The sequence below is a fragment of the Balearica regulorum genome, chromosome 4 (assembly GCF_011004875.1).
Source record: "Balearica regulorum gibbericeps isolate bBalReg1 chromosome 4, bBalReg1.pri, whole genome shotgun sequence".
Lineage (NCBI taxonomy): Eukaryota > Metazoa > Chordata > Aves > Gruiformes > Gruidae > Balearica > Balearica regulorum.
In genome coordinates this window covers 40514054-40527396 of record NC_046187.1, presented here as the reverse complement: position 1 = coordinate 40527396, position 13343 = coordinate 40514054, and the positions used below count along the sequence as shown (strand labels likewise).

At 36.6% G+C, this 13343-nt stretch overlaps 1 protein-coding gene across 5 annotated transcripts in view; it reads right to left on the bottom strand.

Annotated features, from left to right (window-relative positions):
• Positions 1-13343, bottom strand: part of CLCN3 (chloride voltage-gated channel 3) — a 67386-nt gene that overhangs the window by 40035 nt on the left and 14008 nt on the right. For 4 of the 5 annotated variants that reach the window (XM_075751868.1, XM_075751870.1, XM_075751872.1 and 1 more), the window contains one exon: positions 12047-12222. In XM_075751868.1, coding sequence (XP_075607983.1) covers positions 12047-12206 — 160 coding nt within the window. In that variant the 5' untranslated portion in view covers positions 12207-12222. Of the gene's footprint in view, positions 1-12041; positions 12223-13343 lie in introns of those variants that run through there. The other variant, XM_075751873.1, reaches the window with a different exon arrangement.

Genomic DNA, 13343 nt, shown 5'->3' with positions numbered 1-13343 from the left:
TCTAAAATTCAGTCCTAGTTGGAAAAGATAAAGGGTATAACTGGTTGGGGGGGCATATCTGATAAACTTTAGATACAAGGGAAAATAATGACAAGTCTGCAGTGTAAAACAGATACAACTACGTATGTGCTACATAAAATTTCAAAAGTCTACCTAACATTAAATTGTAACAGCTTCACCAAGGTCACTCCTTATGGAGTGGCTACCAAATACAGTCCTTTCTTTATCTAATCTTAAAAAGCAGAAAAGTCATTTTCCCTTCTCAGTTACCAGCAACTTGTGTTCTCATTGTTCAACCACTACCACTGCATGTATTCCCTTTCCTATAATACAGTGAAAAGTGGTTTGTTTTTTAAGCAAGAGAGAGATAAAGATACATGCTAACTTGACCTAGTTAAGCCAGTCATTTTTGGTTTTTTTAAATATCTAAAAGTCTATACAATTTCATCTTTCCAAATTACTCTTTTTCTATCTGGTTTGAAATAGTGTCTGACTTTAACTGTCTGATATTTTTATATTCAAAGGAGTATGTCAGTTATTTCTGTTGTGAAGTTCAAAAATTCCAACATGGTAGTTAGTGAAATGGTGTCTCTAGTTAACTAGGTATTTGGAGTATCATAGAGTACATAACATTATGAACACTTGTTCTAAGGCCTAAACTTAGTTTTAGCCTTATTTTCAGTGACTGAGAACCCCTTAAAAAGGCCAATTTAGTACATAGACCAGCTCACATGTAAAGACCAGGTTTGTACAGCAGCTTCTTTCAAGATTTCATCACAGTAATTATAGACTAAAGCCTCAATCCCAAAAATCCTCCATGCCCAAATAACTTCACACATCTGAGTATTCCCATTGTTCTCAACAGGCACATACGATGGTTAACCACCACTTAGATGCACCTATCTTTGCAGAAAAGGGCTTTAAGTCCATTGTTGTAGAAATAGCACAATGTATATGAGTGACACACCTTTAAAGCATACTGAAAATGAAGAAAGATACCTTAATCCTCCCTCCACACCTTATCTTTTCCCTTTGAGGAAGAGAGAAAGAACACATTCAAGATAAAAGCATCTGAAAATGTAAGAACAAGTCAGAGGTTAGACAAATCAGATATACCCAGGGAAAGGTGTTTTGAGGTGACAGAACAAGGCCAATGAAAAGAAGGGGAGTATCACAGAGGTATGATGGCCTGCTTACCCAAGGTCGGAAGGAAGACCTTAATTCAGAAGCACTATTCCACCATTCCATATTAAAAAGTAAGCTAGGTTTAAGGAAGACAGCCAAGCACCTTGTTACATATAAACCAAAGATCATCTTTCAATTCCCTCAATTACTTGGTTTATTTTGGTGACAGAATATGTAATTTCATTGCACCAGGCAACGAAAATTAGAATCGTGTCTTTAATGAAATTCCAAATGTAAGATTGGGAATGCTGAATGATTTCATTAAAGTAACAAGAGATGCCAAAAATGTGTCTGATAATTACAAATGTTAGTGTGACTGATGCAAAAGATTTTGGTGATTCTTAACTGTCATTTTCTTTCCTATTATTATTCAAAACTAAAGCTTCTTCAGCAGAGCTAGAAGATAATGTTCTCTTGAGAAAATGCTACATAATAGAGCACTCCTCAAAACAGCTACCATCTCCAACCACTCTGAAAATAATTTAACTCGTACGTGCCCGCAGTTGAAGGTTGGGCATGAAAGCATCCATCTTACAACAGGGTGCTCAAAGAATACTCAAAATGTCTCAAAAACCTGCTGTGTCCCATTCCCTTTCTTTCCAGCTTTCTTCTCCTGCCTTTTTTCCAATTTCTTCTTTCATCTATCCTTTTCTTAATCCTTGCAGCCAAATTAAGGCCAGGTCTAATCCCTCCACCAGCTTGACTTCTCTTCATACTTAACTTGTATCAGTTTATTGATCTTGCAGGCCTTTCAGTCTGACTTCATTCATTCTGCGTAAAATCATACAACCTTCTCATCTGGGTCACACAGAGCCAGCAGTGGCATCACTAAAGATGATAAAAGAAGGACAAACTCTTCTCCCAGTTCAGTACCCAGACACGGTCCAGGATGAAATAACTCAAAGATGCAATCATAAAAAAAGGGGGGCGGGGGGAGGGGGGAGAAGAGAGAGAAAGTTCAGTTATACATAGCTTCAAATTAATATAAAGTTTAAAAAAAAAATCTTAAATTACGGAATCCCAAACCATCATTCATCAGCATTATATAGAACTCTTGTGTTTGATCACAATGGCGCTAGCAAAAGGCTCCCAGCTCTGTATCAAGCTATAAACAGAAGACTCCATTAAGCTGTTTCCATTGCCACCTCATGAGGTGAAGCCTCAATGAGGCAGACAGACAATGACAGGAAAAATTTTAGGCCAAATATAATGTAAAAGCAGAGGAAAACAAATTTATAACATATGCTGTTGAGTAAGTTCAAGGCAGATGGGGTTTAAACAAAACAGGAGTCAAAAAACCCCAGAGGAACGTGCTTAGCAGTAATACACAATGAGATTTTTCTCTATTTGCATTTTATTACACAGCTTCCTAATCACAGTTTCTTTTTTCATAATTGTTTGTTTCCCACAAATTAGTTACTTAATTTTGCTCACAATCATTTGAACCAGCAGAGAATACTTTATTCCAAGATCTAGCCTAATAAGCTTGCTTCTTCATTGGCCAACTACAGGTTCTTAAATTATGCTTCTACAATATTGTAGAACTTGCAGTGGTGCTTTTACTCATTGGCCAGACACCGAAGATGGTAATTGAAGTCAAACCCAACCAGTAAACGGAATGCAGTAGAACAGGTCATATAGCCGCAAGCATGTTGCACAATCAATTCTGAGACTGACTTCCCCCCAGGGTAGCTGAACCTTCACTGTGAGTGAGTGAAATGCCAGTAAAGGCTCCCCACTACCATACAAAACGTTACGTTACGGCAGGAGAAGAAAGAAATAGACAGAAAAAAGGGGAAATAATGAAATCATGATGCAACATTAATGCCTAAGACCAAAAATAAAATGGGGAGGGAAAAAAAAAGTGGTTGGTCCTTAAAGCCTGCTTTGACATCTTGGCTCAAAACACTGAAGGCAAGACTACCCTTCAGTTTTCTTTTCACTTCTTTCTGGGGTTGTCCATCACACTCTTCTAGATCTATAACCCAATGATACTGGAAAAATATCCTCGAGATCAACAGACTACATACAGCAATCAGCTGAGACAGGTGGGGTTTTTCCCCTTTGTTTTCTTTTTTCTTTTTTTTTTTTAAATTGGTCAGCTTTACACTGACAGCAGAAAATATCTACTTTTACTGTACTAATCATGCAAGGAGGACTTGGAAAGAAAAGAAGGCTATTTTCTGCAAATGAGTTGCTTTCTCTGATTCTCTAACAGCCTCTTAACTACTTTCTATCTTTTTTTCTGTTCTTCTTCTTTAGAGTAGGCTTTTATTAAGAAATAAAGTCCTGCTGCATTTTCACCTTTGCATACGTGTCCTTTCCTCAGACTCCAATCTGCTAGAACTGTAATTATAACTCATCAACAAAAAGATCTGGCATCCTTAGTAGGAAGCGATCCCGGCTTACTTCGCAGCCTTCCTGAAGTTTACTTCTCCCTTTTCCAGGACTAGCCAAAATTCTGCTACAGAGATCATTCTACTTTTCCTCTTACCTAAATGCACATAAGGAAATCAGTTTTATCTGCTAGATTGCCCTTATTCTGTTTTAGGGTTGTTTATTTTTTGCCACTATTTCCAACTCGCTGTTCTAAGTATGTGAAGGGAATAAAATGACAGCACCAACGTGTATTCCTCCCTAGATATGCCATATATATTAAGCTTACTTTCTATCTTCAAGAATATTACATCTTCTTGGTACCTACATAAGCTGCGTGAACAAAGTGCCAACAGCAATTTTGTATGTTGTTAATGCATAATACTATACTATACCAGGCATATTTGAATTCCATGAAACTATGAGCTCAATACTTAGTAGTGGTAAGAATAAGACTTGCTACTCTATTTCCATGACATGTCCATCTTCCAAACACTGTGTGAAGTTGTGATCCCTCCCTTAAGTTACAGATACTAGAAAAGGTCCAGAAAGCGGCACTAAAAAGGATCCAAAGCATGGGATAGCTGTGAGCTCCAACTAAGCAAACCGGAAGTCCTTAATCTGGAAAACAGATAACTGAGGAGGGAAAAAACTAAGCAGCAATGAAAATCAAATTTTCATCATCTGTTCTAATAAAGGAGCTCTTCAGATATTTGTAGTGGTCTTGATCCTCTAAACAATAACTGACAAGGGCAAGGTCAAAAAGAAATTTTTGTTAACAACTATAGCAAAACATAAGCTATAAACAGTTTGATACCTCACACTGGTGATTAATAAATATGCCTGCCCACTGATTTGCTGTAATTAAATCACTGCTCTGAAGCAGTTCTTTTTGGTGGTAAACTGGATTTTAATCCATGATTCTTTCTTCTCTCCTCTTAAAAGTGGCAGTTGGACTACCACCTTTCACAGTGACAGCACCGTGCTACTCACATATTAGTCCTTATTAGTTTCTACATGCATATGGCCAATGCATGATAGGCCTTATCAGAGTATGTGTATTTGGCAAGATAATCAAGTCATCCCAGTTCCAGGTCACCTTGTGCAAGTTTCATATCAAACCTTTTTGTATCAACAGCAGTTTCATTTCAATAAGCTAATAATACCCCCTAAAACTCATATGTATCAGCAGAAAGATTTTTCACAGCTGCAACTATCAACCAAAAAAAAAAAAGAGCTTAAGCATTTATGCTGTACAAAGGTGAATGACAAGGAAGTCCATGTGTCAGTCCATGCTAAAGCATAGGCTGGTGTTAGCCTAGGCAAGACTCTGGCAGTTATAGGTTTTCTCAGCAGTATGTGCACCTGGATTTAAAGGTGGTTCTTCACATAAAGCATAGCTAAGCTGTTAGAGCTTGCCAAAGGATGGTGGGGGTGCTAAATAATTGCTTCAAGAAAAAGTCAGTGGAAGAAAAATCCACTGATAAGTACTGAAACTCTAAAAACCACCACTCAGTCGAGAGAGGCCCTCAGCCATACAGAGCTGCTGTACAAGTAGTCAGATGACTATCACTTACTCACGCTGCTCTTATTCTTCCTTAAGCAGTGACTTTTGACCCCTGTCAGAGACAGGATGCTGAGCTAGGTGGATTTGTGGTTTGACTCAGGACAGCTGTTCTTGTCTTTCAGGGACATCATTATATCCTCTTCCAGAATAACATTTCTTTTTAACCCAAGCAGATGAAAAAGCTTTCACTTTAAAATGCTGGTAAGCAAGAATATTCTCAAAGGTAGAAAACAAGAGTGCAGCCTGACATCCATTTGGTTAAAATCGTATCTGCTTCCTTTGGTTGACTTGAGAGAACAAATCAAAGGCAAAATGAATAAATGAAATATTATTAAAGCTGTAGTAAAAGTTGTTTATTTAGTACCTGAAGACTTTACAGTCAGACTAAATTATTCTATTATATGCTTCAGACTCTTCTTTCTACATATATACCATCACATTTCCTCTGCTTTCATTTCTTCATCTTACACTATCCATACAGCATGCCTGGGAGAAGGACGTACTAACACTACGTGAGGCTGTCAGGTCAGTAATAACTGCCTCAGCAGCATCTGTTAACAAAGCCAGTGTGCTTTAAGCACTTCAGCAGAGCTGCAGAAGGAAACCAACAAGATTATATAATATCAGAAAGATGGAAAAATGAATTGCTAGTATTATGATTCATCCTCTTCCAGAGTATCAGGCTGGAAATGCATATGCTTGTGTGTTCTGGAAGATGATGAAACGTAATTTTGTAAATATGACTTTGGCAGGAAAGGCTGATGAGACCATTCAAGAACTGTTGGTAGCTTCTAAAACCAACACAATTCTCATATCCTATAAACAACTCTACAAAGAACTGACCATGGCATTTGTGTGAAACTGAAATGGTCAAATATTTGTTTTTAAACATTTAAAAGAACAAGAAATTAATTGGTTACTAAAACATTACATACACACTGCCCTAATTTCTGTCCCTCAGAAAGTCTAATGCCACACCAATCCAATTACAATCTGAAGAACCAGACTAACACTGTAACACCATTACAGGCTGTTCAACTATAACAATATGAAGTGAATTTTGGACAATAATTATGTTTAAAAAAAACCCCAACAGACCAGAGTTCAGGAAAATCACGATCACAACAAACAGGTAAGATGCAAAAGACATTTCAAACACCTGCAACTCATTCAATAATGACATCCAGTAACTAAGATAAAATATTTTTCCCCTTAACCTAAGAATCTTCCAGTTGATTTTTTTTGTTTTCTGCCAGGAATTTTGAAATCCTTGAGGGAAGAACTTTGTTAATAAGCCCAGTTATCCATGTAAACATAATGTATAACAACTTGTGTTCCAGATAGATGGACAAAATTAACTTCATACATTACTAATAAAAAAGTAAAAGAAAATATAGTTCTGTATTGTCAGATATCCTGTGTTTAGTTGCATTAGTAGTATGGAGCACAGGCAAAATGTCTGCAGCTCTAACTACAATCCAACGGCAAAATGTAAATGATGACCAGTTACTGACAATTTAACTACTCAAAATAAACTAGCTGTGCCTCATGCTTGGCCTTGTGATCAGAGCAAGTCATGTTATCTCATGCTTCAATTTGCATGGCATCATTTGAGAGCGAATATATTCCTTACTCAAGAGAACAATGAGCCCTTCAATGCAAATATTGCTAACTTGGAAAATAGATTGTATGTAACTCAGGAAAAAGATATGTCAAACTGTCAAAATGACAGTTTTATACCACACACATGGAAAACACAAACAATGCCAATGGTGCAAAATGACTTTGAAGACCCTTCTTCATATCAGCTGTGGACAACAGGAAAAATCCATTAATGTCATTTCCATGTATAAATAATATAACAATAACTTAAGTTCTTTAGGCAGGAAATAAGTTACTTGATTCTATTCTTTGTATTCTTTCTTTTCTTTATAGCCTGCAATAGCTAAATAGAAACAAGCATACATGTAAAAGGACATTCATGTATTGTTGGAAAAGATAACTACATCTAGATCTTGCTTAACAATTAACCTCTGATGTGGTACAAATTTCTTGATTATATAGAACCACCTGCATTTGCTGAAAATTATTCTGTTCCTCAAATAATGCCATAATATTAGTTCACTGTATCATATTTTTAATGTCAGTATTTAGAACACTAAAACCAGATTGTTTTAGTCTCTCATTTTAGGCAAATGACTCCAACTCATGGGTAAGCACAGTTTAGGAGAGCTGCAGTGTTTTACACCATGACCTGTTGGCATACTCTTTTTCTCAGTGGCACTGCTATCACTGCAAGGAGACAGTAGCGGCTGTAGCAGCAGCTTTTGAAGTACCAGTTTACAGGTTGTCATATTAAGGTTAACTATTGCCAATTTTACGCTAACACCATATGCCAGACTGTAAACTGTCTCCACACTGAAGTCACAATATAACCAACTGAGCTCCTTCAACTAAAGCAGGAATCACTATAGCTATTGAAAAGAACACCAAGCTCATTCAGGACTCAGACTCCCACAGACAGATCAAAGTACCTTGAGATGTGAACACCAGTGAGATCATTTGTTTGCAAACCATTTCTACTGCAAATAAGGTTTAATCATATGATTTCAGTCAGTGCCTTGAAAATTTTGCAGTCTGACAACAGTACAAAAATCCACCTCCTGCTAAGCTTGCCCTACACATAAATAAAAAAAAATAGTGAAAGCTGATGCAGTCCTCTTACATTTTACAAACAGCCCTCAATTCTCAGTAAAATTATGGACACCTCTCAGTTTTACCTCACTAGTTGGCTAACCCTGAGTCATAAAAGGAAGAAGTTTGAACTTTTGAAGAGACTTGTTACACTCTTCAAGCCCAGCCAGTAGCCAAGAATTGTGTCTCAAACTTTAGGAGACAGGCAAGGCAAGCCTATGCTGAGAAAAAAAAGAATGGATCAGACATTTCATCTTCTCATTTGTATTCCACAGCTAAAATATTAATCTGATAACATTATTTCAATTCTGGAGATTTCACTTCTGTTTAGAAAGAATTCTTTTTCCCCCTCTGTTAAAGTCATGGAAAACAATGAACTATATTAGCGTAAAAAATTTTTTAAAAACTAAATAGTATAGATCTTATCCTATAAAATTTAAACCACTAAATATTAGCTTATATGACTCAACTATTAACTGATAAGTTCTCAATAGTAAGTATAATGTGTTTAAATTGACCTAACAAGAAGCAGGGCAAACAGTCTAAAAAAACCAAACATAGATAAGTCTTGATGAAAATGATCTCCACAGATTGCATACATGGAAGTGCATTGCATGTACACACATTGGTAAGATGTCCTCCCCAAAAAGAGGTGGATACTGCCATTATCAATATGTCATCGTACTTCTCATTAGACAGCAGTTCAACAAGGAAAACCACTAACTTCAGTACTACAAATAGATTAGTTTTGTTAAGCCACAAAAGCAAGTTTTGACCCAAGCTGACAGGCAGTATCCCTTCCAGGCAGGGCTTTGGCGTGAGCCATCCAAGCTTCCACAAGCACAGCAATTTAATTATTTAGCATGTTAAAACACACAATGCTCAAAGAATTTACAATTTCAGATACCTACTTGTTCTCCATAATGCTGCCACTAATAGTCTGAAAGTTATGCAAAGAAAACAGCTACTGGAGAACAAAACAAGCATATGATATACTCTGCATATAATATACGTATAATAATTATATCATAATATGTATTTAGTATATAATACTACATATTCACAATTTCTGTATTACTCTCAGATGACACAGTGAAGGATGGGTAACATACATGCTTTCTGATGGTATTAAAAGAAACAAGATTGTTGTATAGCATTGTTTTTAACATAATGGTGAATCGTCCACATGGAACTACATAGAACCATTCAAATTGCAAATCAGAAGTGACACTAAAAAGGCAAATCTCTATCAACTAAATATTAAAGATACCTAGAAGTCTAGGTCATAAGACTTTCTGAAAACTGGTTCCAGTTAACATTCACTTATTTAGCCCCATATAAAAGATTTTCCCATGTAAGACAAGCAGTATATATTGTCAGTATTCTTTCCCAATGTCATCCAGTTTCCACATGCTTTCACAGAAGGCATATTCACCACTGAATAACAACCTCAATGGCTTTGTAAGCCTCAGTTAAGTGCTTAAGTATGAGTGGTAATGTGAATGGCAGTACTGTGTAGGCTTTATAGAATTGCTGTCCTGACAGCCAAGGGACTTACCAAGCCTACTGAAATGAGCAGACTTCTTCTGTTAACTTACCGCCCTCTGAATAAGGGGGAAAGACTAAAATTACTTTAGAAATTCCACACTGTTAGCTTTTTATCTGCATAATACATGTGCAGCCTATGGTTCAATCTTCATTAGCCAAAAAAAAGAAGGGGAAAAAAAAAGATAATTTCTTAATCCTTAATTTTCTCCTCATTGCATGATTTTTTAAAATCTGTAATTCTAAGTTTTATTACATAAACTGTAAAATCATGATGATTGTCCTGGGCAACTTATGTTCATGTTTGTGCTCATTTGTACTCCAAGCTTATATTCTGCAGCCACGCAGCTTTCAAGGTAACTACATTATTTCCACAATCATTTCAAGTACAGATACGTTATTGCCCTTTTGTTCATGTTGCTAAGAAACCGTCTCATAAATTCTTCCAGCCCTGCAGACTTAAAACACAAACTATATGTTCAAACAGGACTCCCGATTTTGGCAGGGTTCACCAGCTAAAGCAGAGAGCTAGACCTAATGCCTCTGCATTCACATCATGCTCTGGAGGGCCTGCAGTGTTGAGAAGCATGGGATCTTGCAGTTACCAGGATGGTCCTGCCCTTCCTCAGAAGGTGGGATATTCTGTATAGTGAATTCATCTGTACTTAAGACTCAACAGAACAAAAACCTGGTAAGAAAGAGATCATTAAAGGATAAGAATATTTAAATAATATTAATTAAAACAGAACAAACAGCTGATGCTGAGTAACAGAAGACTACAAGAAGGGCACACGCAGTCCAACAAGAAAGTGCTTGTTTGGTCTTGTCAATGGGATTTACTGAATTAAAAACAAACAAGAAAAAAGACCTTACATATTTGGAGACCTAAGGAATGATAAACACAGGTGTTTACCTCCTGCATGTAAGTTTATCTAAAACTTTTTTGGAAGTATATTCTTACCACCTTGAAGAAAATTTACACCAGGTTCTGATCTACTACTAAGGTATTTACTATGATTTACTGTACAAGAAAATATTTTCCATGCATAAAGGCACATAAATCACCATTCAGTTAAATAAAATAATAATGCTCATTACTATTACTGTCTCTTACTGAGTGACCAGAATTGTGACAAGTAGATACGTCATTAGCAAAAAATTCAACTCCAGGAAAGAAAATACATTAATATTTATGTTCTATTGCACATTCTAATACTTCAGCATTACAATGAGATAGGGGCAGTTGGCATATGCAACAATTTGCATTACTTTTGACAGCACAAACAAAACAACCACCTCATCTGGACTCAATTTACAGATCTAATTTCACAAAAAGGAAGGGGCAGAACACTGGCTCTGAAACTATTTATTTTACTGCAAACTTATTTCTCCTTAAAGCGTGAAGCGATGGACAGGATTTATATAAACAATAATCTGAGTAGCTTCAGACTTTCACTACAGGTTGCAAATATTATGTTAGACAAGCAAGGCACTCGTTTTATTAAAAGTGCCAGATATCCAGAACAAAATATTACACATGGAAGCCAGTTGTTCACTTAATTTCCCAACTATCAAGTGCTTGACTTTATCATGCTGGTGTTCTCCAAGTAATTTAGCAGAAGGAATTTTTATATAGATTGGAGGTGTCCTGGTTTTTGATACCTATATTAGTACACAAGTTAAATAACTGCACATTCAAGACATATCTAATTAGACAGAAGGAACACAGATGAGAAGGATGCTTATAATGATATGACACAACTGTCTAGTACAATGCCAACATCCATTGCTAAGCGTGGCAAAGGGAAAAAGGCATGAAGGAAGAGATTCTGCAGGGAAGGAAGACAACTGAATGCTAACGCGTGAGGAAGGGGCAATAAAAAAAGAAAAGTCAAGAGGCCGAGTTTGACTTTAAACAAAATAAGAGGAAGTGACGAGTATATATTTAACCAAGTTCACTATCTTAAAACAGAAATTACTTTCTTTCCATCCTTCTGTTCTCCTTTGACCATTGCTAAGAGAATGTTAATGCTTTCATGCCATTAACTGCTTTAATTAACAAAAAAAGAGAAAGAGCTTCCCAGTTCTTTCTTCTTTGTATTAGTCCAGTGCTTTTATCAGTGCTCACAGTAGAAAGCTTTCTTTCCAGCTTTTCACCTAGTCAAAAGTTCAACTCATATGGTGTTTTCTGTTGCTTCTAACACCACCTCTACTTATAAGGTTTTTGCCTCAGTTTTACAGATCTGAAGCTGAATCAAGGATAAAGAGATTTATCTCTAGAAGTAACGATTAAGAGAGACTGTTAGTTTCTGCCCCAAAGAAATACTGAAGACAGTGAGATGTCCAAAATCCCACTGCAGCTAAGAAAGACCAGGTAGCTACAGAATAGCCATCCTTCCCCTACTTGACAGCAAGTCTGTCATTTGCCAGAACTAAGTTACTATCTGGCTCCTATCAGAAGTCATCTCATACAACGTAACTGTTAGGCAAGCACACAAAAATGTTCAGGCACTTTCAAGTTTAAAGCATTCCACTGACAGATTAGCTAAAGAGGAACATTATTTTGTTTTGAAAAAGAGTTGGTTTGTTTATTTTAAAAAAAATACCCACACCAAACCAAAGAAACCCAAAACACAAACCCACAACTCAGAGAAATTTTAAAGCTGAAATTAACCTTACCAATCGATGCATCACCATCCAAGAGATTGTCATCTTCAGAGGTCTGAAAGTCCATAATGACACCTGCTCCATCTAAAAGCTCCTCATCGCTGCTTGCACTAGTTATACTGTTGTAACTGTTTCGATAGTAGCCTCTATGAAACAGCTGCTCAGACTCCATTTAGCTGCTTTACAACCTATATAAAGAAAATGAGTTATTTTCTATTAGAATATGCACAAAAGACTGAGAAGTTTACATCAAATAAAACAAAACAAGCGTATTTCATGCTTTGGGAAAAAATATTAAGGTCACAATACTGTAAGTTACAAAAAAACACAGCAGTAACACAAAAGCATTTTATATATAGAACATTTTACACAAATCTTTAGTGATTGTTAACTGGATGATGCTTCCTCATCCCCTTCCTTGGACTCTCCTTAGTTCAATGTTATCATCATGAAAGTATTTCACTTTCAGTACAGGTAGTTGGAATGTGCATGCCCCATGTGTATGAACGTGCACTGCACCATGGAGCTAGTGCAGAATGCAGCTGATGTTAAGGTTAAAAAATTAATTTCTTTAGTTGTCGTATCTTTGTACTATGCCTGCTTGGAGTGAAACAGATCATAGGCTAAAGTTGTAGTCCCCTGAATATAGCTGTTCACATTCTTTTGCACTGAAAAGCAAAAGTATAAAAGTGGAAAACAGTTCAAAAATCTTTGTGTCCACATAAAGCTTTCAAAACCCTTACCTATATGTCTTTTGTTCAGTTGTTATTTTATTTTTAAACACCATGAGGTGTCAAAAAACATGTTTTTGCACATTTGGTGTAACACTAACACATTAGGTTTTCACAGACTCAAGTCAAGTCCTCCTTTGCCTTGTGGAGTTAAATCCACAGAAGTAACTTCTTGATTGGGGTGGGAGGACAAGACTTGATCACACCTTGATTCCATGCTCTTCTTTATCCAAAGAAAGTCTTGCGTTTGTCATTTCTCAATCATCATCACTCCTTATTAAATGTACAACAGTTCAATATAATTTTTTTTCAGTAATAAGAAACGTCTTATTCCCTCCAAACAAAGGAGACATCCCCTCAAATCCACCTCCAAATCTTTTGCTTACATCCTTTTTCCTCTGCTTATCCTCAAATTCTGTAAGCATTCACTGTAATTGCTACAAAGCCATAGGCACTGTAAACATCCAGCCAGCTGGCAGCAATAAAAACAGGCAACAGGACTTCCAATTCAGATCCCTCTCTTCTACCCAGCTGTTGAGCCTTGTGAAGTATAGCCAAACTGGTTAGCCAACATCAAG